The sequence below is a fragment of the Aspergillus saccharolyticus genome (genome assembly GCF_003184585.1).
Source record: "Aspergillus saccharolyticus JOP 1030-1 unplaced genomic scaffold BP01scaffold_2, whole genome shotgun sequence".
NCBI classification, from domain to species: domain Eukaryota; kingdom Fungi; phylum Ascomycota; class Eurotiomycetes; order Eurotiales; family Aspergillaceae; genus Aspergillus; species Aspergillus saccharolyticus.
In genome coordinates, this window is record NW_020290612.1 from 1,168,850 (window position 1) to 1,190,269 (window position 21,420).

Genomic DNA, 21,420 nt, shown 5'->3' on the forward strand with positions numbered 1-21,420 from the left:
ATACCCCTCTCCCTTAGAACCTATACTACTCCCGTAATAATCATCATCACCATCACTCGCCTAAATAAGGATACCGTAGTATTCCCTCCGTATCATCCACCGCCTCCAAGAAACTCGTGATGAGAGGTTCAATCCCCCGTTCCAGCGCAAGGGAGCTCCACTCCCGCAAGCTATACTCGCGGAAGGGCCGACCATGCACCCGCTCCATGTATTCCTTGAAGCTCTGGACGGGCACCTTGACGTTGCTCGAGTGGTGGATGAAGGAGACCCCGGATGGTGGGGGAGTGGCTGGCTCCGCGTCCCGGGCAGTCGTAAACCGGGATACCACCCGCGTGGCGATCTCCTGGGCGAGGATCTTGACGTCCTGGAAATCCAAGTACCCCTCCATGCGGGGCAGACGGGGCGTCGCGCCCAGGAGGGCGGAGTAGCGCAGGAGGGCGTTCAGAGCGTCTTGGGCGGGGGCTTGGTCGCCGATGGGGGTGCAGGGGCGGTGGATGCTGATGTCGCACGCATGTGTCCGAGTGTGCAGGTGCGCGGCCAGACGCTCGAGGAAGACTTCGCTGGCCCACTTGCTCGCTGTGAGGCCGTCCGAGCCGTCGAGCGGCGGGGGATGGCGGGAGACAGAGCCGGGGGCGAGCGCGGTCTGGCCGGACTGCAGGATGACGCGGCCGGAGGAGATGTAGTGGAGGGGAATGTGGGCGCGGAGGACGAACTCGGCCAGACGATGGGTGGAGCCGAGGTTGGGGGCTTTCAGGGCGTGATAGGTGTTGAGGCAGTGGCCGTGGGCGCCGTTGTGGATGACGAGGTCGATGCAGGCTTGCAGGGAGGTCCAATCCGCCGGCGAGAGGCCCAGGGTTGGGTCCAAGAGGGTTCCGTAGGAGAGGGAGACTTTGTCGCTCTCGGTCAACGTCGACAGGACGTGCGCCTCCTCCCGGTCCACGGCGATGCAATGCACGCGTGCCACCGCGGGCATCTGCACCAGCATCTGCACCAGCACGCGCCCCAGAAAGCTGGTCGCCCCGGTGAGGAGGACCCGGCAGCCGGATCCGGGGCTGCGTGGGCATCGCGGGCTGTTGGTGCTCGTCCACTCGAGGAGAGTCGGTGGGATGGCGGTTTCAGCTCGCCAGTCAATCCTCGTCGCCGGGGGTGTTTCGGCTTTGCGGGCTTCAACCTTCACGGCCATCTGCGCCAGCGTGCTGGCCCCGTATAGCTCCCGGAGGGTGACGGAGACCCCCATCGAGGTGCGGATCGCGCCTTGTAACCGTACCAGCAAGGTGGAATTGCCCCCGAGCAGGAAGAAGTCGGACTCGGGCTGGATGTGCTTGTCGGGCAGCAGCCCTTGCCACAGGAGCTTGAGCTCCCCCTCTCGCAACGTGAGTCGTTTGGACGGGGGGTTGGGGTTGCTGGGGGGTGTCGTCCAGGGCATGGCTTCGATTCTCTTCCGGTCAATCTTTCCGTTCGGGTTGCGCGGCAGCTCGTCGAGACGGATGACGGTGGAAGGACGCATGTATTGGGGCAAGGGGAGCTGGCTGGCGAGACGCTGGAGCTCGCCCTCGCTGGCAGTCTGGCCTGGCATCAGGGCCACAAAGGCGATGAGTGTGTCTGAGTCGGCCGAGGCGTCGGAGACCCCCTGGCGCTTGACACAGACGATGGCGGCGGACAGCAGATGGGGGTGACAGTTGACCATGGTGGAGGCCACGTCTTCCAGATCGATTCGAAGGCCTCGAAGCTTGATCTCCGTGTTGCCATCCATGCGGCCCAGGAGGATCAGAGCGCCATCCGCACCCATTTGGGCTTTGTCCCCGGTCCGGTACATCCGGGTCCATCCCCTGGCGATATCCTCCGGCAAAGCGAAGGGATCGGGCACGAACTTCCCCCGGGTCTGCTCGGGATTCAGATATCCCAATGCCAGTCCCGCGCCGCTGATGCAGAGCTCCCCGGGCGAGCCCAGGGGGACGAGACTGCCGTCGGCGTCCACGACATACAAGGAGGTGTTGGGAATAGCTCGCCCCACGCTCTGGGCCCCCTCGAGCTGCCCCGCGGACCTCGTCGCAAAGGTTGTGCACGCGGAGATCTCGGTTACGCCGTAGGAATCCTGCACCACCGGACAATGGCTTCCGAGCCGGACAAACTCGCGCTTCAGCGGTGCAGTAAACGGCTCACCTCCGAGACAGGCGTGTCTCCATCCGGAAGATTGGCTGACGTAGTCACGGCCATGTTGCAGCAGGACGAGGTATTCGGACGGCGTGGCGAGGGTAAAAGTCACTCGATGGTCGCGGATGATTCGTGCAATCTCCAGGGCATCCCCTCGCATCGCCTGCGGCACGATGACCAGTTTGCCTCCATTCATAATCGCATTGAGGGTCTGGGCAAGGCCCATGTCGAAGCCCACGGAGCTTTGCTGAAGAACCACCGTCGAGCTATCGAGCCCCAGCTCGGACCGCTTAGCCGCAAGGTAGTTGATAAACCCCGTCTGGGGCAGACAGACGCCCTTCGGCTGGCCCGTGGAGCCGCTGGTATATAGCAAGATGGCCAACGAGTCCCCAGTTCCCCTGGGGGTGGATGGCATGCAGGATTCTCGGATGGCTGGAAGGGTGGAAAGGTTGAGATGGGTGGACACCCCCAGTTCTGAGGCCCGCTCCGCGGTAGGAGAAGCACACACTAACGCTCGCACAGGCGATGCCGAGATCATCGCTCGATGCCTCGCGGCAGGGAGGCTCAGGTCGAGGGGCACATAAACCGCCCCGATGCGGAGAACAGCGAGAAAGCTTGCGACGGAATGGAAGGACGGGGGGCACAAGACGGCGACGGTGTCCCCAGGGCGGACGCCTTCCTGGAGCAAGGCGTTTCCAATCTGGATGCTTTGCGTGTGGAGCTGCGCATAGCTGAAATCGCCGTCTTGGTCCGTCACCGCAATGTGGTCTCCGTACTGATCCCTCATCTCCTGGAACCGCTCTGGTAAGGTCGCGGGCCAGCCGTGCGATATGCGCTGGCCCCGGTGCACCGAGAGCTCATGCTCGTCGTTGCGCTGGAAAGTGCTGAGAGGGGGGTCGAGACTGCTCTGCACAGATTGCGAGGGATCCGAGGACAGTTCTTCCAGGAGCCTGATGTATCCATCTAGCATCACCTCGGTGGCTGTGGGGGAGTACAGATAGTCCCGACAAGTGACGTCCACGAGCGAGGTCCCGTCCGCGCAGGGGGTGACATGAACGGAGATATCGTATGGGGCGGTCCCCATCACACTGCGCTCATAAAGGAGGTCGAACTCTTCCACCGACATGCGCGTGATCTCTCCCACTCGGTAGTTGATCGCCACCTGGAAGAGCGGCGTGACGTGCGGCACTCGCGGGATGTTCAGCCCATCCACGACCAAGCTGGATGGGATGGACGAATTCGACAAGGCGCGCAGGACCTTCGCAGAGGTCTTCTGGAAGACCTCCGCAAAGCTGTCTGTCCGTGGGATATGGAAGCGCAGGGGCAACATGTTGAGAAAATAGCCCACTGTGTGGGTGAATTGCGGGTGTTTGCGGTTGGCATCACTCATCCCGATGCACAACTCCTCGATCGACAGCAATCGGACGAGGAAGACTTGGAGAACCGCTAAATAGAAATGAAACGGGGTGCCGCGGAGACTGCGACTCGCTTGCTTGATTCTGTCTGTGACCTCGATGCCAATCTGGCGCGTGGAGGTGTGGACCTTGAAGTTGTCGGTGGGAGTGCGCGTTTTCTCCTGGGCGAGAGGAAGAACAGGCATGATCTCTGGCGGTAGTGACAGCTCACTCTGCCAGTACTGCAGCTCCTGCGCGAACCTCCCATCGGCGATGTGGCGATTCAGCATCAGAGAATAGTCCACGTACTGCGCCACCTCGCGCGGGGGCTGTTGCTCATAGAAGCACTTCAGATCCTGCAGGAAGGTGGACCAGCTCGCCCCGTCCATGACAATGTGGTGATATCCAAATAGGACGGTATGCTGGTCTGGTCCAACCGAGACCACTGTCACTCGGAGGACTTCCCCTCGCTCCAGGCGCCAGGGGTAAGAGGCCAGCCTGTCCAGCTCTTGTGAGACCACGGCAGCGCTGGACGACACGAGATGCTCAAAGAAGGGTGGTGCAGCTTTCAAGACCCCCTGGAGGAGATCCCCAGTCTGCGGATCGGAGAAGAAGGCCGTGCGGAGCGATTCATGCCGGAAGACAGCCTGGTCCAAGGCGTGCTTGAACTTGTCGACGGCAAACCCTCCCTGCACAGTGTATGATATCACGACGTTGTACTGGGTAAGGTCCTTCATCCAATGGCCGGCGAACCAGATCTGGGCCTGCTGGGGGGACATCTTCTCGATCCGGGTGAAGCTGGGTTCGCAATCCTTTGGTTCTTGTTCGAATTCGGAACCCGAGGAGGAGTCTGGCGTAGTGGCATCGAGGAGTGAGGCTTGCCTGGAGCTGTTGTGCTCCGAGGGGGATGCAGTTGTCGCGACGTCGACCACCTCGCGGGCGTTTGCAAGCTGGTCTTCTGGCTGCAGCACTTGGCTCGTGGTCTTGGACGCTGGGAGGGCTTTCTCGCACAACCCTGCGACAGTGGCCAGGAGTGCATCCATGGGAGTAATCTCAATGCCATATTGCTCTGCCAGCCAGGCCTGGATCTCCACCGCCAGCAGCGAGTCACAGCCCAGGTCGAGCAGGGGAGTGTGCACGTCTAGAGTCGGACCGGTCAGTCTGAGCAATGACATGACCTTGCCCGAGACAGGCGCAAGCACGCTGTCATACGTCTTCTGCTCTGGCTCCGATTCGTGCGGTAGCTCATCTGGATGAAGTGAAGACGAGGGTTCCTGTTCCGGCTCTTGCGCCTCTTCGGTCTGGGCGCCTTTTGCCATGAAGTGTGAAAGCAGAGGGTCTGATATCACCTTGGATGCTCCGCTCTGGTCAATCTGCGACTCTATCATTTGGAGGCCAAAGAAGATCTCGCCATTTCCATCAGCCGCAGCGACCACTTCCCCAAAGGCATGATGCAAATCAGACTCCGACAGGGGCGCATAGCCATGACGCATCATGCGCTGGATGACGTCTTTGCCTTGCCTGGCAAAGTATCCAGCATCAATCACCATTCCAAGGGCCAAGACAGAGCCCACCAGGCCTCTCAGCCGTCGCTGCTCAATGAGACGCGTCAGAAACCGCGAGGCGGCGTGATAGGCCGCCTGTTGCGAACTTCCAATCAGCGAGACCAGGGATGTCAGCAGGACGAAGAAGTCTAGTCCTGGTGTCGAGAACAGTTCGTCGAGATACGTTGCTGCATGGATCATAGCCGTCGGGGGAAGGCCCTCATCGTCTGCGACGGTATACTCGAACCCTTGGTCGGAGAGAGCCAAGGGGGCATAGCACACCCCCACAATCGGTGGCAAAGCCTTCTGGATCTGGGCCAAAGTGGACAGGAGGGATGTCTTGTTCGACACGTCCATCTTCATGGGCTTCACGGTGGCACCCAGACGAGACATCTCCGCGAGCCACGCCTCGGGGATGCGTGGATTTCTGCTGGCGAGAACCAATGTGCGTGCCCCGTTCTTTGCCATCCACCGTAGAATTGACAGCCCAAGGGGGGTAGCCATCTCAATCATCCAGTAGGTCCCGCTTGAAGAGAACGTAGTCGTCGTGCCTGCCCGATCATCCGGACTCGCTATCGGGGCAGGGCTGGTCCAGTCTACCACATGTGGATAGGCAGCTGTTGAAGTGTGTGCTGAGACTTCTGTGAAAGAGACACTCCCAGAAGCTGAGTGTGGAAGAGTCGACAAGGTCCGACATGCTTGGGCATAAGCATTCATAATAAGCTGCCCAAGATCTGCAGGCAATGCATGGCGATAGAGCTCCACCGCGTGTATGCCAGCTGGAGCATATATGTCGCGGAGAGTAGTCGCTACACGATCATCACTAGAAGAGAAATCGACAAAAACCGAGACTTGACTCGGCAGCACACGTTCGAGCATACGTCGCGATGCATGCGGATGGACTGCTATCCACCTTGTGCTGGAATTGTTGTGCTTCGACGTGACGAACGAAATCGATTGCTGAGGCTCGCGGATTTGCTCAACAGCAGCAACAAGCCATTCATCAGGCTCATAAAGGAGCATGGGCCCCGAACGAGACGTCGGAAGCAAGGATGCTAAGGTGAAGCTAGCAGTCGCCCGCAATGCCTCCGGAGTGAAGTCCTGCTGGTTAAGAGGAACGTGAACATGCTCCGGCCTGGCTGTGATGACGGATGCGATATGGTCAGAAATACCGAGGACAGTCGCCTCTCCATTGTCAACGCGTACACCAAACCAGAGATAGAGGTCTGTGCAGACATGACAGGAATATCTGACCTGGACGGCTATCGAACGGCCGGACACGGGGGGTGAGCGCCTGGCTCTGAGCGAAACTTGTCGGCGGCTGGCATCGTATCTCTTGTTTCGTTTGTCGTCCCAGACCAGTCGCGATATGTGTAGCGTGCATCCATCCCAGTGTACTTCAGGTTCATGCGTCCAAAGCATCTGTCTGTCTGCCAATACGGGGCTGGAAGCCCATGTGAGGCGCAAGAAGACCTCCACCACCATGGACGGCGAACTGTTTGCCACCGTGGCCACGTCCAGGAATTGGAGACTGAGATCAGATCCCTTTTCCAGTCTGATCGCTCTCCCAATAGCGACACTGATGCCTCCCCTGTCTGCAGTGGTCAACCACAGGACGTGCTTGGGCCGTTCCACCAGCTCCTTGAACGCAAGGAGCCTTTCGTGGAAGAGACTGCTGGAGAAGAACGGCTCGTCCAGCTCCACCAGGGAGATGATCGAGTGTTCCTTCGTAAGACCACTCAGCTCCAGCTGGTCAATATCCTCCACTATTGCGGTGGCGGTGCCGGATGCAGCGAGAACCCTCTGTATGCTCTGAAGGAGACGTGCTATTGGCAGCGTCTTGCCACCCACCAAGACCACAGTCCCCGTTAGTGGTGCCAGTACGGTCGAGTTCATCGGCTCTCGAAGCATCATCACCGTGTCATCCACTGCCTGGGTGACTATCACTGACAGACCATCTCCATTTGGCTGCCCCGAGCCATGAAAGACCTGATCGACGCCGGAGAAGCCCTGGGAGCGGAGCTGTGCGTCGCATCGGACGGTGGACATGTCCGACCAATTCTGTGCATCATGATCGTACCCCTGCCACCACGGGGCAAGACAGCCAAAGGTACACAACAACGAGAGGGGCATTCGTCCGGTGGCTCGCACGAAGACAAAGTAGCCACCGGGCCTGAGCATTGAACGAGACACGTCGAAGCGACGGGAGGATGTATCGGTGGCGTGCAGTGGATTGGCTGCCAGAACCAGGTCAAACTTGTTGCTGCCAGATTCCCCCGCGTCGATCACGGCGATATCGATGACCTTGAAAGATAGGTTGCGGTGCTGAGTCGCGACGCTGGCCATCGTCTGGTGGAGGACTCCTGCGTCTGCGCTGCTGAGGCAATAGGATTCATACTGGTCATCCAGCGCTTGCAGTATCTGCTGGGTCACACCAGTGTCCGCATGAAGGTCAAGAACATTCATGTGTGGATGCTTATGTGCAATGCGTCTGACAACACAGCAGATGTCTTTGTGCAGCTGAGAAAGTATTCCTGCAGCCTGCGACATCCTCTCGAGGGTACCAGCTTCAGGATTCCCATCCCCTCGCAGGACCGCTGGCAAGGCCTTGCCCAGTGAATGAACTGACTGAAGATCCACAACCCCTGCGACTTTCTCGATCAGTGCGACGACGTCCTCTTCGGACATGTCCGCACGATCAGGGGGAGTCAGGTAGGGCCCTCCACAGCCCGAGCCATCCGCCGCGATGCGGCACATCTCACGGTACAAGAGGCGATGATGAGGCATAAACCCGGCCGACTCCCGTGGATCGATCTCGTCCACGGTTCTTCGCAGATGATACAAAGCGACTGACTCTGCTGCCTCAAGCCAGCTCATGCTCTCCGTGGATGGAGGGCACGAAGATAGGGACGAATATCCAAAAGGGTCCACCTCCCACACCACGTGCGAGAACAGATTGCGATAGCCGGAAGTACTGGGCTGAGGGATGCTCTCCATCACCAATCCCTCCAGTTGTATCATGGGGTTTCCATCTGGATCGAACAACGAGACATCGCCTTCAACTCCCTCACTGCCGACTTCTGTCACGAACGCGTCGATCTCGCAGGCACGGCTCTCGCACGCCAAACGAGGCGTAATAAGGGCTCGATGCACCTTCTTTGCATGAAACGGACCCCGCAGTGATTGGGCCACTGGTGAGACCAAGGCACACATGAGTGCCTGGAACGACGCCTCGATCATCGCCGGAAGTACGGATTTTGGGACGCTCGTGTCGGCGGGCCACGCGGCAGACGCGGTGGCTTCGCCGGCAGACCGTCGGATCGAGGTGATGCTTCGAAACGGGCCAGAATAGCTGTTGCCGGCTTGCTGGAAGGAGTCGTACATCTCTGCCACATCCACCGGTGCGAGAACGTGGTTCCATTCCTCTCTGGGGGGTAAATGAGCGCCCTCAGTGCCCAGATGAAGCGTTAGACGCGCGGTGCATAATTCCGTCAAGACGGTTCCGTCACGGTGGCACGCATGACAGGAGGCTTCAGCATCGAGTCTGGTTTGGGCACTTGTCTGCATGCGATCCTCATGAACTCTTATCGTCGTGACATACTCCACCCCGGTTCCATGCTCTTCCCAGGCTATGGATTCTCTGACAAGGAAGTCATGCAGCTCGAGTAAGACCAGTCGTTGGCATGACGCCGCGGAGCTGGCCGCAGATAGCAAGGAAGAAACGTAAAACGCTGCTGAAAGGACCTCGCGGCCATGTTCTTCACATCCTTGGACCCAAGGCATCTCCTGTCGATGGAGGACGTTTCTCCATCGAAACTCGTTTGGAAATTCCCTCGTGGACAGCCGGCCCAAGACCGGGTGCCAGGGTGTGCCCTCGAGACGGTATCTTCGCGATGCTCGAGACTCACGCCAGTATCTCCTCCCATGATCCCAGGAATAGGTGGGTAATCCTTTGAGTAGTTGCAAAGGCTGACTTCGGGTGACTTGAAGAAACCGCCTCATGTCCAAACGGTCAGCCATGCGTTCCCAGAGATGACCGAAGGCGGCGGATGCAGTCTTGAGGTCATTTTGCCCTCGGTGAAGCAATGATCGATAAAGAACCCTTGACCTCGATTCTGGCTTTAACGTGTCCAACACTGGACCCCGAAGAGCTGGATGGGGGCCGATCTCAATACATGCACCAAGGTTTCGACTGTGACATAGTGATCTCTGCACGGCCTGGGAAAAGAGAACGGGCTTGACCATATTATCAACCCAGTAAGTAGCAGCGAAACCTTGAACATCCCCGTCCTGTACTGCATCTCTTCCAGTGACACTGGAGATCCATGTACAGCCGCTCCGGGGTGCCTTCACCTGGATCTCGCATGCTTTCAACGATTCTAAATATGCAGCCGAACAGGGAATCATATGATGGGAGTGGTACGCAACATCCACCTGCAAGGTTCTTGCAAATGTCTTCTGACGGTCAAGCAGCGCCTTCATCTCGCGGATCGCATCGGAGTCCCCCGATAAAGTTGAGCTCGCAGGGCCATTGCTCGCGGCCACCACGATGCGTCCCACAAAGGACGGCCGCAAGCACATTTCCCTGGCGTCAGCAAAGGAAAGACCAACGGCGAGCATGCTCCCTGATTTAGCTGGCTTGGTGTGTAGCCCACGGTAATAGGCCACTTTCATGGCATCGTCAGCGGACAGGATATCGAGAGCATAGGCGGCTACTATCTCCCCGGAGGAGTGGCCCACAACCACATCCAACTGGACGCCACACGCGCACAGGAGGTCGTAGAGGGCTATCTCAATCGCAGTTGTGAGTGGCTGACTGACGGCCGGATTGGTGAGGCTTGATACTGGTTTAACTGCCGCCAAAAGTTCCTCCTGCAGGGACCACGAGGGCCTATCGTGCAGCGTGGCCAGCACACGCTCGCACCGCTCAATCGACTTGCGGAATACGGGGGATGCACGTAACAGGTCTCGCCCCATTCCAGCCCATTGTGCGCCTTGTCCTGTAAAGACGCCCAGAATGCTCTGTGAACTGGGGGGGTGCTTCCATGAGGAGTGGCCGTGCTGGCTCGCTTCGCGAGATTTGTGCTCTTCCATCGCCTTGTCTATCTTTCCGAGCAGCTCGTCTGTGCTTGCGGCGATGATTGCAATCCTGAATGGTAAGACGGTCCGTTTGGCCAAAGTCCAGGCCAGATTACCGAGATCTACTGCTGGGTTGCTGCTGACATACCGGGCTGTTCGCTCCAGGTTCGCATAGAGGGACTGGAGCGTGTGTGCAGAAAATACCAGTGGGACGGGGGTTGTATGGCTTTCGGGGGCTGACGGTTGACCACAGATGGCGTGGCCATTCGCCTGGGAAGGCGTATAACTCTCAATGATGGCATGGGCGTTGGTGCCCCCAAAACCAAAGGAATTCACACCTGCCCTCCGGGGGCAACCCTGCGCAACGGGGGGCCACGGGATGGGGCTTGTTGGAATCGCGAGATGGTGGTAAAAGGGCGTGATGTTGGGGTTGAGCTGATCGAACCACATGTTTGGCGTGATAACCCGGTTCTGAATGCACAGCATCGCTTTCAGGAGGCCGGCCAGACCTGCACACCCTTCCAGGTGGCCGATCAGGGTCTTGATACTCCCCACGTAGAGTGGATTCTCCGGTCCCACAACCTGATGACTTGGGTAAAAAGTCTCCTGGATCGCCTGGGCCTCGATGGGATCCCCAGCCTGCGTGCCAGTCCCATGGCACTCGAAGAACTGGCACCGGTCCCGCACGGGGTCCAGGCCACTGCGTTCATAAGTCTCGCGGATCAACGCTGCCTGGGCCTCCATTCTGGGCCTCGTCATGCCGGCTGATCGCCCGTCCGAGTTGACGGCCGTCTCGCGGATCACGCACTCGATCGCATCGCCATCTTGCAGCGCCTGATCCAGGGTCTTGAGCACCACCGCGGCGCACCCTTCGCCTCGCGCATAACCGTCAGCGGCCCGATCCCACATGCGGCATCTTGCCGTTGGGGATAGCAGATGGAGCTTGAAGTGACTGAGAAAGACTTCCGGGTCCAGCAGGAGGTTGACGCCGCCTACAATCGCGGTGGTGCACTCGCCGTGGCGCAAACTCTGGACTGCTTGGTGCAATGCCACGAGGGAGCTGGAACAAGCGGTGTTGATGGTCAGGGAGGGCCCCTGGAGGTCAAAGAAGTATGAGATGCGGTTGGAGAGCATGCTGGGCGACGTCCCTGTGGCATGCCATCGGCTGATGGTGTCCAGATCCCGCGTTTGAATGTCGTGGTAGTCCGAGGTCATCGCGCCCACAAAGACCGATGTGGGCGAGCCGCGCATCTGGTCCAGTGTATATCCCGCCGCCTCGAGCGCCTCGTATATCGTCTCGAGGAGGAGCCGCTGCTGGGGGTCCATCGCCTCCGCCTCCGCCGCGCTAATGTTGAAGAAGGCAGCGTCGAAGCGATGGACATCATCGTCGTCCAGGGTGTAGGACTTGGTTGGGACGTCGGAAGCGCCCTGGTGCCCGCCGGTAGGGTGGTAGAAGCTGGACACGTTGAATCGCTGGGGATGTATCTCCCTGAGAACATCCTTGGGGCTGGACAACAGCGCCCACAGTTGCGAGGGTGAGGCTACGCCGCCGGGAAAGCGACAGGCGGTGCCAACCACGGCGATGGGGGTCTTCATGACAGTGAGGAGGTCACCTTGAATTCTGACCCAAGTAATGTCTCCAGAAAAGCGAATTGAGCAGGAGGGTCGGCTGAGCAACAGAAATGCCAGTACGACTCCAGCATGAGGGGAGGGGAGGAATATTTCCCCTCCTATACGGAGCTTTATTATCATCAGAACCCCCTCCCCCCCACAGTCCTCAATCAACCGCAACCTCAGCCTCTAATGCGCTGAATGATGAGCTGAGCTGAAACATTGCATCTGCCGAAACTATCAACCGTAAGTTGTATGGAGTGAGTGCGTGACGCTCCGTGCGTCCCTGGGAGGTCCCCTTTCGTGCTGCGGGCCCATTTCTCCGCTGAACAACAGCATCAATCCCGGGATGAGACACAGAACAATCACGTTGGCTTCAGCTCGTGCGATCGCCCTACTTGCAGGATCTCATCAGTGGATGCCCTGTATGGAGCCATTCAGGATGCTGCCTCTCACACGTAGCATCTTAGGGCTTGGCACGGCGAGAAAAACTGGCCTCACAAATCATCACATGCAGCTGAAGGCGACGGAGAACGCCGGAGTCGTACTGCAATAGTCAGTTAGGAATGGACAGGAAGTCCTCTGTTCTACACTCCCTGGTGATTTGTCAATGGTAGGTTTAGTCACTTATCGAATTGCATCCAAGAGGGCCACGATTACCCCGCCTATTCCCAGCCAAAGCATCCAGTGGCATACATCAGACACACGCACATGCAGGACAAGGATGTGGCTCTCGTCAGCCAGCCAGAGGTCGAGGTCTGTCCTGGTGAATGTGAACCTTGACAGTTTCTCTCCGCATGTGGGTGGGTATAGCCCTGCCTGCTGCGGTTGCAATCAGAAGAAACATCCAGAGAAGACGAAGCTTCCCTGTCCACCAACCCGCCCTAAACCTTCCTTCCAACCCTCGCTCATGACTGATATCCTGCGACGGCTTGCAATAGAAATCGAAATGTAGACGGTCGTAGGGAGTATAGAGTATTATTCCTTGGGGGTCCCCCTCGTCTTTCCACCCCGAACTCATACCACCGACAACACCACTAACAGAGAACCCCGAACGCTGAACGATGGAGATCCCCCAGCACGCACCAACCCAGCTGCCCAAGCCCTTCTACGTGCTGAGCCAAGCGCTGAACCTCTCGAACGAGCACCACGCCAAATGGTGGTATAGCACCGCTCCGATGTTCGCTGCCATGCTGGCGGGGGCGGACTATGATGTGCACGCCCAGTACAAGTTCCTCTGTCTGCACCGCGAGGTCATCATCCCAGCCTTAGGGCCGTACCCTGAAACAGGGCAGGCGATGCACTGGAAGAGCCACCTCACACGCTATGGACTCCCGTTCGAGCTGAGCTTCAACTACTCCAATTCACGTCTCCGGTTCGCCTTCGAACCCCTCGGGCCCCTGACGGGCACCCCGGAGGATCCCTTCAACACCCGTGCCATCCGGCCGGTTCTCCACGACCTCCAGGCGATGGTCCCCGGGCTGGATCTGGCCTGGTTTGAGCATTTCACCCAAGCATTGGTCGTGTCGGACGAGGATGCTCACACGCTGCTGGAGAAGGCCCACCACCAAGACCATCCGATCCCCGTCTTCAAGACGCAAAACAAACTCGCCGCGGATCTGGAGCCCTCGGGGGCCCTCGTCCTGAAGACCTACATTTACCCGCGCATCAAATCCCTCGCCACCGGGACGCCCAAGGAGACTCTCATGTTCGACGCGATCACGGCCGCCGACACGGAGGGCAGGGTGTCCACTCCCCTGGCAATCCTCAAGGAATTCGTCGCAGAGCGCGCACCCACCCTCCTCGGCCATTTCCTCTCCTGTGACCTGGTGCAGCCCGCCGACTCCCGCATCAAAGTCTACTTCATGGAGCGTCAGCTCAGTCTGGCCTCCCTCGAGGGCATCTGGACGCTGAACGGACGTCGCAACGACCCAGAGACCCTCGAGGGTTTGGACGCGCTGCGGGAGCTGTGGCACCTGCTCCCCGTCACCGAGGGCCTGTGTCCACTGCCGGACTGCTTCTACGAGCCCGGCACCTCGCCGCAGGAGCAGCTCCCCTTCATCATCAATTTCACTCTCCTCCCGAAGAGTCCCCTCCCGGAGCCCCAGATCTACTTCCCGGCGTTTGGACACAACGACCGAGCCGTCGCGCAGGGACTGGCCACTTTCTTCCATCGCAGAGGCTGGGGTGGGATGGCGCAAAGCTATGTCTCGGATTTGGCATCGTACTAGTAAGTCAACAACAAGTTTGCGGTGGGAATGGGACTGATTTTCCAGCTGCAGCCCGGAGGTCGACTGGGATACGGCAACTCACCTGCAGGCGTGGATCTCCTTCTCCTACAAGCGGCGGAAACCGTACCTGAGCGTCTACCTCCACACCTTCGAAGCGTTGCGTGCCGCGGCCCAGGAGGCGAGAACGTGGCGTGAGGGACAGAATGACTAGGATCTAATGCTCCTTGCTAGGTGTCTACTGAATGTGTTGGTCGTTGTTCTGTCAGGTAGTTTGTGTAGCGGTAGGCTAATTCTATTCATGGTGGATGTCAAAGAAAACTTGTTTTGTTGTGCACACAAGAAAAGCTACAAGCCAGAAAACCCTTGGAAACTAGCTCTCTCTGAGTACATCCAGGAATCTACAAACTACCATTGCAAGTCCCATTCATTCACGTAACAAGCTCCATGCCGCTAGTCAGTCACGATGACATGGATTCGTGCATAGCCACAAACAACGATGCCTGTCCTTTGCTCCAAACAGTAAACCAGCACAGACCAGAGCCAGACATCAACACATTCCACCCAGCTAGGAAGAACCCATCTGCTGGAGAACCTCATCCGTGTACCCCCACAACAAAGTCGAGTAATCCGACGCCCAAGTCGCGCCCGTCCAGAACGTGCTCTGCACCCCTTGCAGCGCATAGAGCTTCCGATAGAAGCCCTTGCGGATCTCCTCCGCCGAGACAAACATCGTGACCGGGGTGTGACTCGCAAACCTGACAATCTCGGGCTTATGTGTCGAGTAGACCCCCTTCTCGCGCAGGAGATCCAGCTTCTCGTACATGTACTTCTTGGCCGCTTCCTCGTCAAAGTTCGGCCCCCCAACGAGCTTGAGATTGTGGTAGCCGGGGGCCCAGTGGTTATCCAGGCGCCAAATGAGCGGTTCCGCAGGCACCCCGTACAGCCGGTCTGTGTCGACGTTGATCAGGTTGACATCGTCCGGGAGCCCCGTGTCGTTGAGCAGCGCCGCCCAGTACTGGTGGTACTGCCATTTGGCGAAGAGCTGGGATTCCTGATCCGTCAACGCGAAGCTGTGCAGATTGTCCAGTAGGGGGGGGATGGTGACGAGCAGCTGCTTGGCCTGGAGGAGGCGTCTCGTGGAGGAGCTGTTGTCGTTGCCGTCGGCGGTGCTGCTGCTGCTGCTGCTGCGCACGAGGACTTGCACCCCGTCGTCCGCGCGCTGCACGGCCTCCGGGACGGATTGCAGGAGCACATCGGGACCGAGTTCCTGCGCGGCGCGCTGGTAGAGGGCGGCGATGCCCTCGACGGGGCGGATGTAGCCGTCGCGCAGGGCGAGGGCGTGGGGCACCCCGATGTACTGGATGACATACAGGGTGAGCATCTCGAGGAGGTCGCCCGAGGTGTGCGAGAAGAGGGCGTAGACGGCGTCCTCGAGCTGGTGCTGCTGCACGAAGACGGCGAAGGGGGTGATGAGCGCCTCGGGCACCGGCTCGGGGAGGCGGTAGACCCCCTCGTCCAGGAACCCAAAGGGGGCGATGGCAGCGACCCATTTGGCCCAGACGTCTGGGGGCTGGCGCTGGCCGGGCGGGTATTCGACGCGGTGGCCGGTGTTGAGGTTCAGGTAGACCTCGCGCGCGGGGGCTGGCGTGCGCCCTGCATAGGGCACCTGGAGGCGTTCGAGATACTCGCGCGTCCTGCTCGTGTTGAAGAACCCCTCCACCCCAAAGTTGAGCGGCGTGTGGTCCGCCGTGTAGTAGGTGGCCCCGTGGCCCCCCAGGTAGTCGTTGCGTTCGACCACTGCCACGGTCTTGCCTTGATCCTTGAGGCGGATGGCCGCGTAGGTGCCGGTACTGCCTCCCCCCAGGATGATGACATCGCGAGAGATGGTCTCGCAGGGGTCGAGGCCATGCACCAGAGAATGATAGGGGAGGCTGAAAAGGCCCAAGAAGCTCGCTATCTTGGCAGCCATGAGTACAGAATGAATGCCAGGAAGTCCCGAAAAAGAAAATGATGACTAGTATACCAGTCCAGGGAGCGGATTTTCAGGATTTATACGATAATGGTGTCATGATGGTGGCCCACGAACGGAGTTTCTTCCCGCGAATCTTACACAGATGGTCTCATCATGTTCTGGACGCAGTTGCTTCACCCATGGATCGTGATTTGAATTAGTTTAAAAAGAGGATTGGGGGACTTTGATCATTCACTCCCCCGCTCCGCTGTGGTGATTTCTTGCGAAACCCTATCTACCCTCACTCGCTGGCTCCAGAAGACAGGGCAGACGCCTCTTCACGGCCAGGTTGTCCAAGTATACAGTGCACTCCATCTTTGGTAGACTCAGCTGGGAAATCGGCTTCTTCCCTCGTCAACCCAGTCCCCAAGACCAGCGAACAGGGTTATCCTCCACTACAGAATGAAGAGAAGAGGAGGACCGAAGCCCTGCTAGCTTTGCAACGCTATAAGCTATAAGGGCCTAATCACGGGTGACGGACCATAATTGGCTACTCTAAAGATAGGTTCTGGATTCTAATCAGCTACTACAAGTAACATTAATATGACTTCTAGATTTGAATAGCTAGCAGCTATTTATCATCTGATAGAGTAGAAGAATTAGGATTTATCTTCTCTCTATAGCCCCTAATATAGCTGTATATAGTAGTCTATAACGTATCTAGTAGATCTAAGGATATCCAGTACTACCCCAGTATCTCTTGCCCAAGTCCGATGCAGCCACTTAAGGGGTTGAGTTGGTGCGCTTTGGAACGCCTTTGGCTGAGGGAGGCACCCGCAGACAAGGCCCTCGTACGTAAGACTATACAGAGGCTGGCCTGGCTGAAATGAGCAACAGTCCCTTGCTGTTCAATAGTTTGCGAAAAATTCATTGGAATATGCTCTCACTTCTCACAGGCTGTAGGAGAATACAGCGTCGACAGTCGGTAGCTCAGATATCCATTCTTTATTGAGGTGAATTATATTTATAAGCACAATTCAAATAGAGTCCTCTAACTTTCATAGGCAAATCTATTAGTTGTGAAGAGCTATTTACTTATACAAATAGCTATTTCCTAATCAATAAAGAAAATCAACTCAATCGACGCTACTTAAAGTTCAATATCAATATACTTTGCGATATCGCTGCGACTGCCGGTGGAAACCTGGCTCTGTTTAGAAAAGTTAAGAAGGTTGAGGGAGATTTCACCAACGTTCTTCTGAAAACGCTGAAAATGAAGAAGAATAGAGAGGAAGTTATTGCAAAACTTCTATATTAATTGCTGGACTGAAGTTTCTTGCTACTGCATCTGAAGTCGAGGCTCTCCGGTATGGTGAGGATTCTTCAGCTACTGTCGTCACGGATTCTTGTTCATTGAGTCACAGAAAAAGAACACGCGAGTCTTCTGGTTCTGAGGGTCTTTTTTTGGGTCGGTAGATAATGTCAACCTGGTCGGTGCCAAGTATATTACTATAGAGAAGGCTGCAGGGATACTGCTGTTTGAATAATAGAAGAATATAGCAGAAATGGAGAGATGAGAACTGATTCAAAGTCTAGTAAAGCTTAAGACTGAACTGTCAGCTATTCTATTTTTAGTGTACGGTGGGCTCTATCGTTGAGCTGTTATGAATCAAATCCAACCATTGCAAGTATATACCACATCGTCTGATTTGAACTGTATTAGCCCGTCTTGTTATTCCTCAGATTATCTGGATTCTACTGTTTCAGCTATTCCCCAGACTAAGAATATTAAATGTGGACTATATAAGTAGCTTGACCTAGTAGATTTACTCTTGCTGAATAACTTTACAGGGTGGATATTGTTAGAACTAGAATTAGTAATTGCAAAGTATAAACTGTCTCATGTTATGAGAGTGTTCGACCAAGATCGCCCAGAAATAGTCGGCTTTGGGCTCGAACGGGAGATATTCTTATTAATTCAGCAATGAAGATATCAAGAAACACCAAGACCAATTCACGGGGTATCAAGTCTGAACGATATTCAACAACTCGCGATAGAATATCTAGACACCGACGCTGAAGAATGGACCTCCCCACAGCTGGATATAGAAGCGAAAAGGAATAAAAATCAGAAACTAATGTCGATGTGCATTGAGCGGATGGCCGGCGAAAAACCTCCGACGAAGCAAGAGCTATGTGACCTTTCCCGGAGTCAACGTCTGTTTCCTCTTGTTTCAGTGTCACTTTTGTACCTTGTGATGATTGTTCTGCTCATCCATTCAATGATATAGTCCTCTAATCGTCGACTGTCAGCATAGTTCGAGGACGGAATCTTCCTGATAGAGCTTGATACGTCGCCCTGAATGCTGGCCCTATCAGAAAGATCAATCAAGAACTGTATTTATCTACCAGCGTCGACTTTGCTGGTCGATGTGGATAAGATGTAGGGATGTATGTTGAGGTAGCTGTATGCAGTGGTTAGGGCTCGACCCGGCAACTCCAAAACCGAGGCACGCAGATCGGCTACGCATTCTAGGAGCCATTCAGTATCTTCATACTGCATCGCACCGTGATCTTCTCCAAACATACCAGCAGTCAACGGTGTACCTACTCCCGGTGCTCTATGAGGAAAAAGAATACGTCCCTTGCCTCGACCCGAGTTGATAAGCCGGTGACAAGCACTCCCGAGCATATGGAAAGCTTACCCTTTCCTCGAATATGATCTGACTGAGAAGATCATACCAGTCACTGGGATGAGACAAAAACATACAACAGAAGGGATTCGCTGGTGGTCACCCACCCAACTACTAACCTCCCGGCGTGTGGCTTGAGGACGGCTGAGCGGACGGGAAGCCCTATTTTCCACACCCTGTGGTCGTATGTGCTGGTTGTTTCTTGCAGATGCATCATGTAGACACAAGAGCAACAATGACTGCAGCGTGTCTCTCATATCGCTCTCTGGATTTGTCCGCAGAGCCGTGCACCTGCCACAGGGCGGGGATAGATAACCCATATTTGTGTGTATTTCCACATTCTGCCACTGACGCTGCTGCTTGAGACCCTGACTGCCTAGTATACCGCTTTCTCAATCTCGCTTACTTATTAGAATTACGAGGACTGTCTTATATATATATAGAAACTGTAAGGACTGCTTGTTACAGCTATGATTATTGTAAGTTTAAGTAGTAATTACTATAGTCTATCTTACTATATAGAGCTACTTCAGCTGGAATTTAGATAAGTATATAACTATAGTCTAGTGATTAAGATCTTATACTAAAATAATAATATAGTATAGTATAACAAGCCTTGGTGACCCTCGCTACGCTCGGGGCCAGTTCCAGGCCAAGAACGAAGGCGGTGTCAGAGGCGGTGTAAATAGGAATAGTAGAATAGTCTGTATCTTACTACCAAGTCAAGAACAAAGACATAGTTAATATATGTATACCAACATCCTCACCACTACCACCATCATCACTGTTTCGCGTGTTTTTTATCGAAAGAAGCCTTAGATCGGTAAGTTCTGATCTCTACGGATCTTTCCAGGCCTATTACATCTCCTTCCTCCTGCTGTACGCGTTTTGGACGGTCTTGAACGGCCGGTTGGAGTACTAAGCTGCTTATCTACAGTATGGCAAGTAATTATGCTAACAACCAATCAGCGCAGGCAGCGACCGAGGCACGTACTATAGCTCAGGAACCCTAGCTAACTGGATAGTTACAGAACCGTGATATGTTATCCTCCGCCCACTCCACACCAGCAAAGCGCGGCCGTGGCCGCCCCAAGAAGATCCGCCGCCGCCGGCCTCCCACCGCCGCCGCCGCCGCCGACGCAACCGCTGCCGCTGCCGCGACGGGCGTTCCCCCCTCCGATACTGAGAAGCTGCTGGCATTTACGCTCTGGGGGTTCCAGGGGCCCCCTTCGCGGGCGATGCAAGAGCTCGCGTGCCGGGGCACTCGCCGCGAGCTTGAACGCCGCAACCCGGCGGCCGCCCTCTCCCTTGCCTCTCGGCCCAACTATACGTCCGCGCTGGGACAGGTGGTGGGTGACCTCCGTGACGGGGCGGTAGGCACGGAGAACGGGCAGTGTAAGCACTGCGCGCGCGGCCTGGGCCCTTTTAAGGGCTGCGTGACCGTGGAGGGCTTCTTTGGCAAGGCCTGCGCCAACTGTGCCATGCACAGTGAGGCGTCGCGCTGTTCCCTGCGCTGTAAGTAGACCGTAGCGTATACTTCAAATTAGTTCCGTCAGGGGTCATTAACGGTTATATAGCCCGTTCAAGCGGCCACAAGCGGCACCGCGAGGTGGTGGAGGAGGAGGAGGAGGAGGAGCAGAAAGAGAAAGAAGAGAAGAAAAAGACTGCCGCTACCGCTGCTGCCGCTACCGCTGCCGCTACCGCTGCTGCCACCGCTGCCGCCGATAAGGCCGGCCGTGTATCCTTACCCGGTAGCGAGGACTCCGTGGCCCTCGCCAGCCGCACCCTCGCCGCCGCCCGCGCCCTCCCCTCCACCGCCCTCCCCTCGGCCCTCTGGCACGACCTGGCCAATACAGCCAACATTGAAGCCGTACAGTTATCGGCACAGGCATCTATGCTTGCCGCCGCCGCCGCGAACGCCGAGGCCGCCGCTGCCATGGTCCGTGAGAGGGCCCTCACGTACCGCGCGCACGCCCGCGAGGCCGAGGAGATTGAGGATGAAGAGTGGGAGGCGGCCGGCGGGGCCCCGGCGCCCGATAGAGACACCACAGACACCATCGACACCACCGAGCACCTGCACCGTCAGCTTGTAGTATAGTATAATATATAGACAGCTTAGAACCCTGTCTGTAGAGCTGGATTCTAATACTGACTAATAAGAGCTTATGATCTTGCAATCGGAGTAATCTAATTGGCCTGCCAGTTCCATGTGATCATTTTATTGCCGGCAGAATGAGGGTGATTGCAAATTGGCACGAGTAGCCCACCGTAGTCTCCAGAAGGTCTGTGCGCACGGCCACAAGGCCCTGGGTAAACTCCGCGGTCAATGTGCCGCATTTTGGTATGCATCCATTAGAGAATTAATATGGTCTCAGTCACTCGTGCGTAATCAGTAAAGGATGGAATTAGGAGCCGGCTCTTAAGACCCATTGTTGTACAAAAGTATAAGAACAAAGTCTATTCCGCGCCAAAGTTAGAATTATATTCTTCCTACTCAAGTCAATATTTATTCCAAGTCACTATCCCAGCCAAAATACGCTCACTCTTGCCTTTCTCACCATCAAATGTTGAGCAAGAACAACCTCTTAGCTCAGCAATATCGACTTGCAGCGGGGCGTTTGCCGATAACAAGTGCACACGCAGGCCGTGAAAAGAAGGGGCCTTCAGGCTCCAATTAGGGTATCGAGAAAGTGAATACTGTTTGGGTCATTCTATTAAATCAATCTCGACCCGACATGTATCATTTCTAATCCTCTACAGTGA

The 21,420-nt window shown here is 56.4% G+C and overlaps 4 protein-coding genes across 4 annotated transcripts; 2 read left to right on the top strand and 2 right to left on the bottom strand.

Moving 5' to 3' along the window:
• Positions 1 to 52: 52 nt before the first annotated feature.
• On the bottom strand, positions 53 to 11,767 carry BP01DRAFT_388526 (polyketide synthase A; the record flags this gene model as incomplete). The annotated part of the gene is made up of 2 exons (XM_025577841.1): positions 53 to 8,636; positions 8,694 to 11,767. The coding sequence occupies 2 exons, from the start codon at positions 11,765 to 11,767 to the stop codon at positions 53 to 55; spliced, it is 11,658 nt and encodes a 3,885-aa protein (XP_025435479.1).
• Positions 11,768 to 12,778: 1,011 nt separating this feature from the next.
• On the top strand, positions 12,779 to 14,315 carry BP01DRAFT_311103 (dimethylallyl tryptophan synthase). The gene is made up of 2 exons (XM_025572441.1): positions 12,779 to 14,012; positions 14,065 to 14,315. Exons 1-2 carry the CDS (start codon positions 12,847 to 12,849, stop codon positions 14,222 to 14,224), a joined length of 1,326 nt encoding a protein of 441 aa, XP_025435480.1. The 5' UTR covers positions 12,779 to 12,846; the 3' UTR covers positions 14,225 to 14,315.
• Positions 14,316 to 14,578: 263 nt separating this feature from the next.
• Positions 14,579 to 15,982, bottom strand: BP01DRAFT_400934 (monoamine oxidase; the record flags this gene model as incomplete). Its single annotated transcript, XM_025578599.1, has 1 exon — positions 14,579 to 15,982. The coding sequence occupies one exon, from the start codon at positions 15,980 to 15,982 to the stop codon at positions 14,579 to 14,581; it is 1,404 nt and encodes a 467-aa protein (XP_025435481.1).
• Positions 15,983 to 19,127: 3,145 nt separating this feature from the next.
• Positions 19,128 to 20,755, top strand: BP01DRAFT_362419 (DUF3716 domain-containing protein; the record flags this gene model as incomplete). Its single annotated transcript, XM_025576223.1, has 4 exons — positions 19,128 to 19,136; positions 19,385 to 19,480; positions 19,689 to 20,172; positions 20,205 to 20,755. 4 exons carry the CDS (start codon positions 19,128 to 19,130, stop codon positions 20,753 to 20,755), a joined length of 1,140 nt encoding a protein of 379 aa, XP_025435482.1.
• Positions 20,756 to 21,420: the final 665 nt, after the last annotated feature.

What these genes read in the sequence shown, in the direction of transcription:
- BP01DRAFT_311103 (XM_025572441.1), top strand. Translation starts at nt 12,847, where the DNA reads ATGGAGATCCCCCAGCACGCACCAACCCAGCTGCCCAAGCCCTTCTAC. An exon ending in TCGGATTTGGCATCGTACTA is followed by an intron (nt 14,013 to 14,064) that starts GTAAGTCAACAA and finishes TTCCAGCTGCAG; the next exon opens with CCCGGAGGTCGACTGGGATA.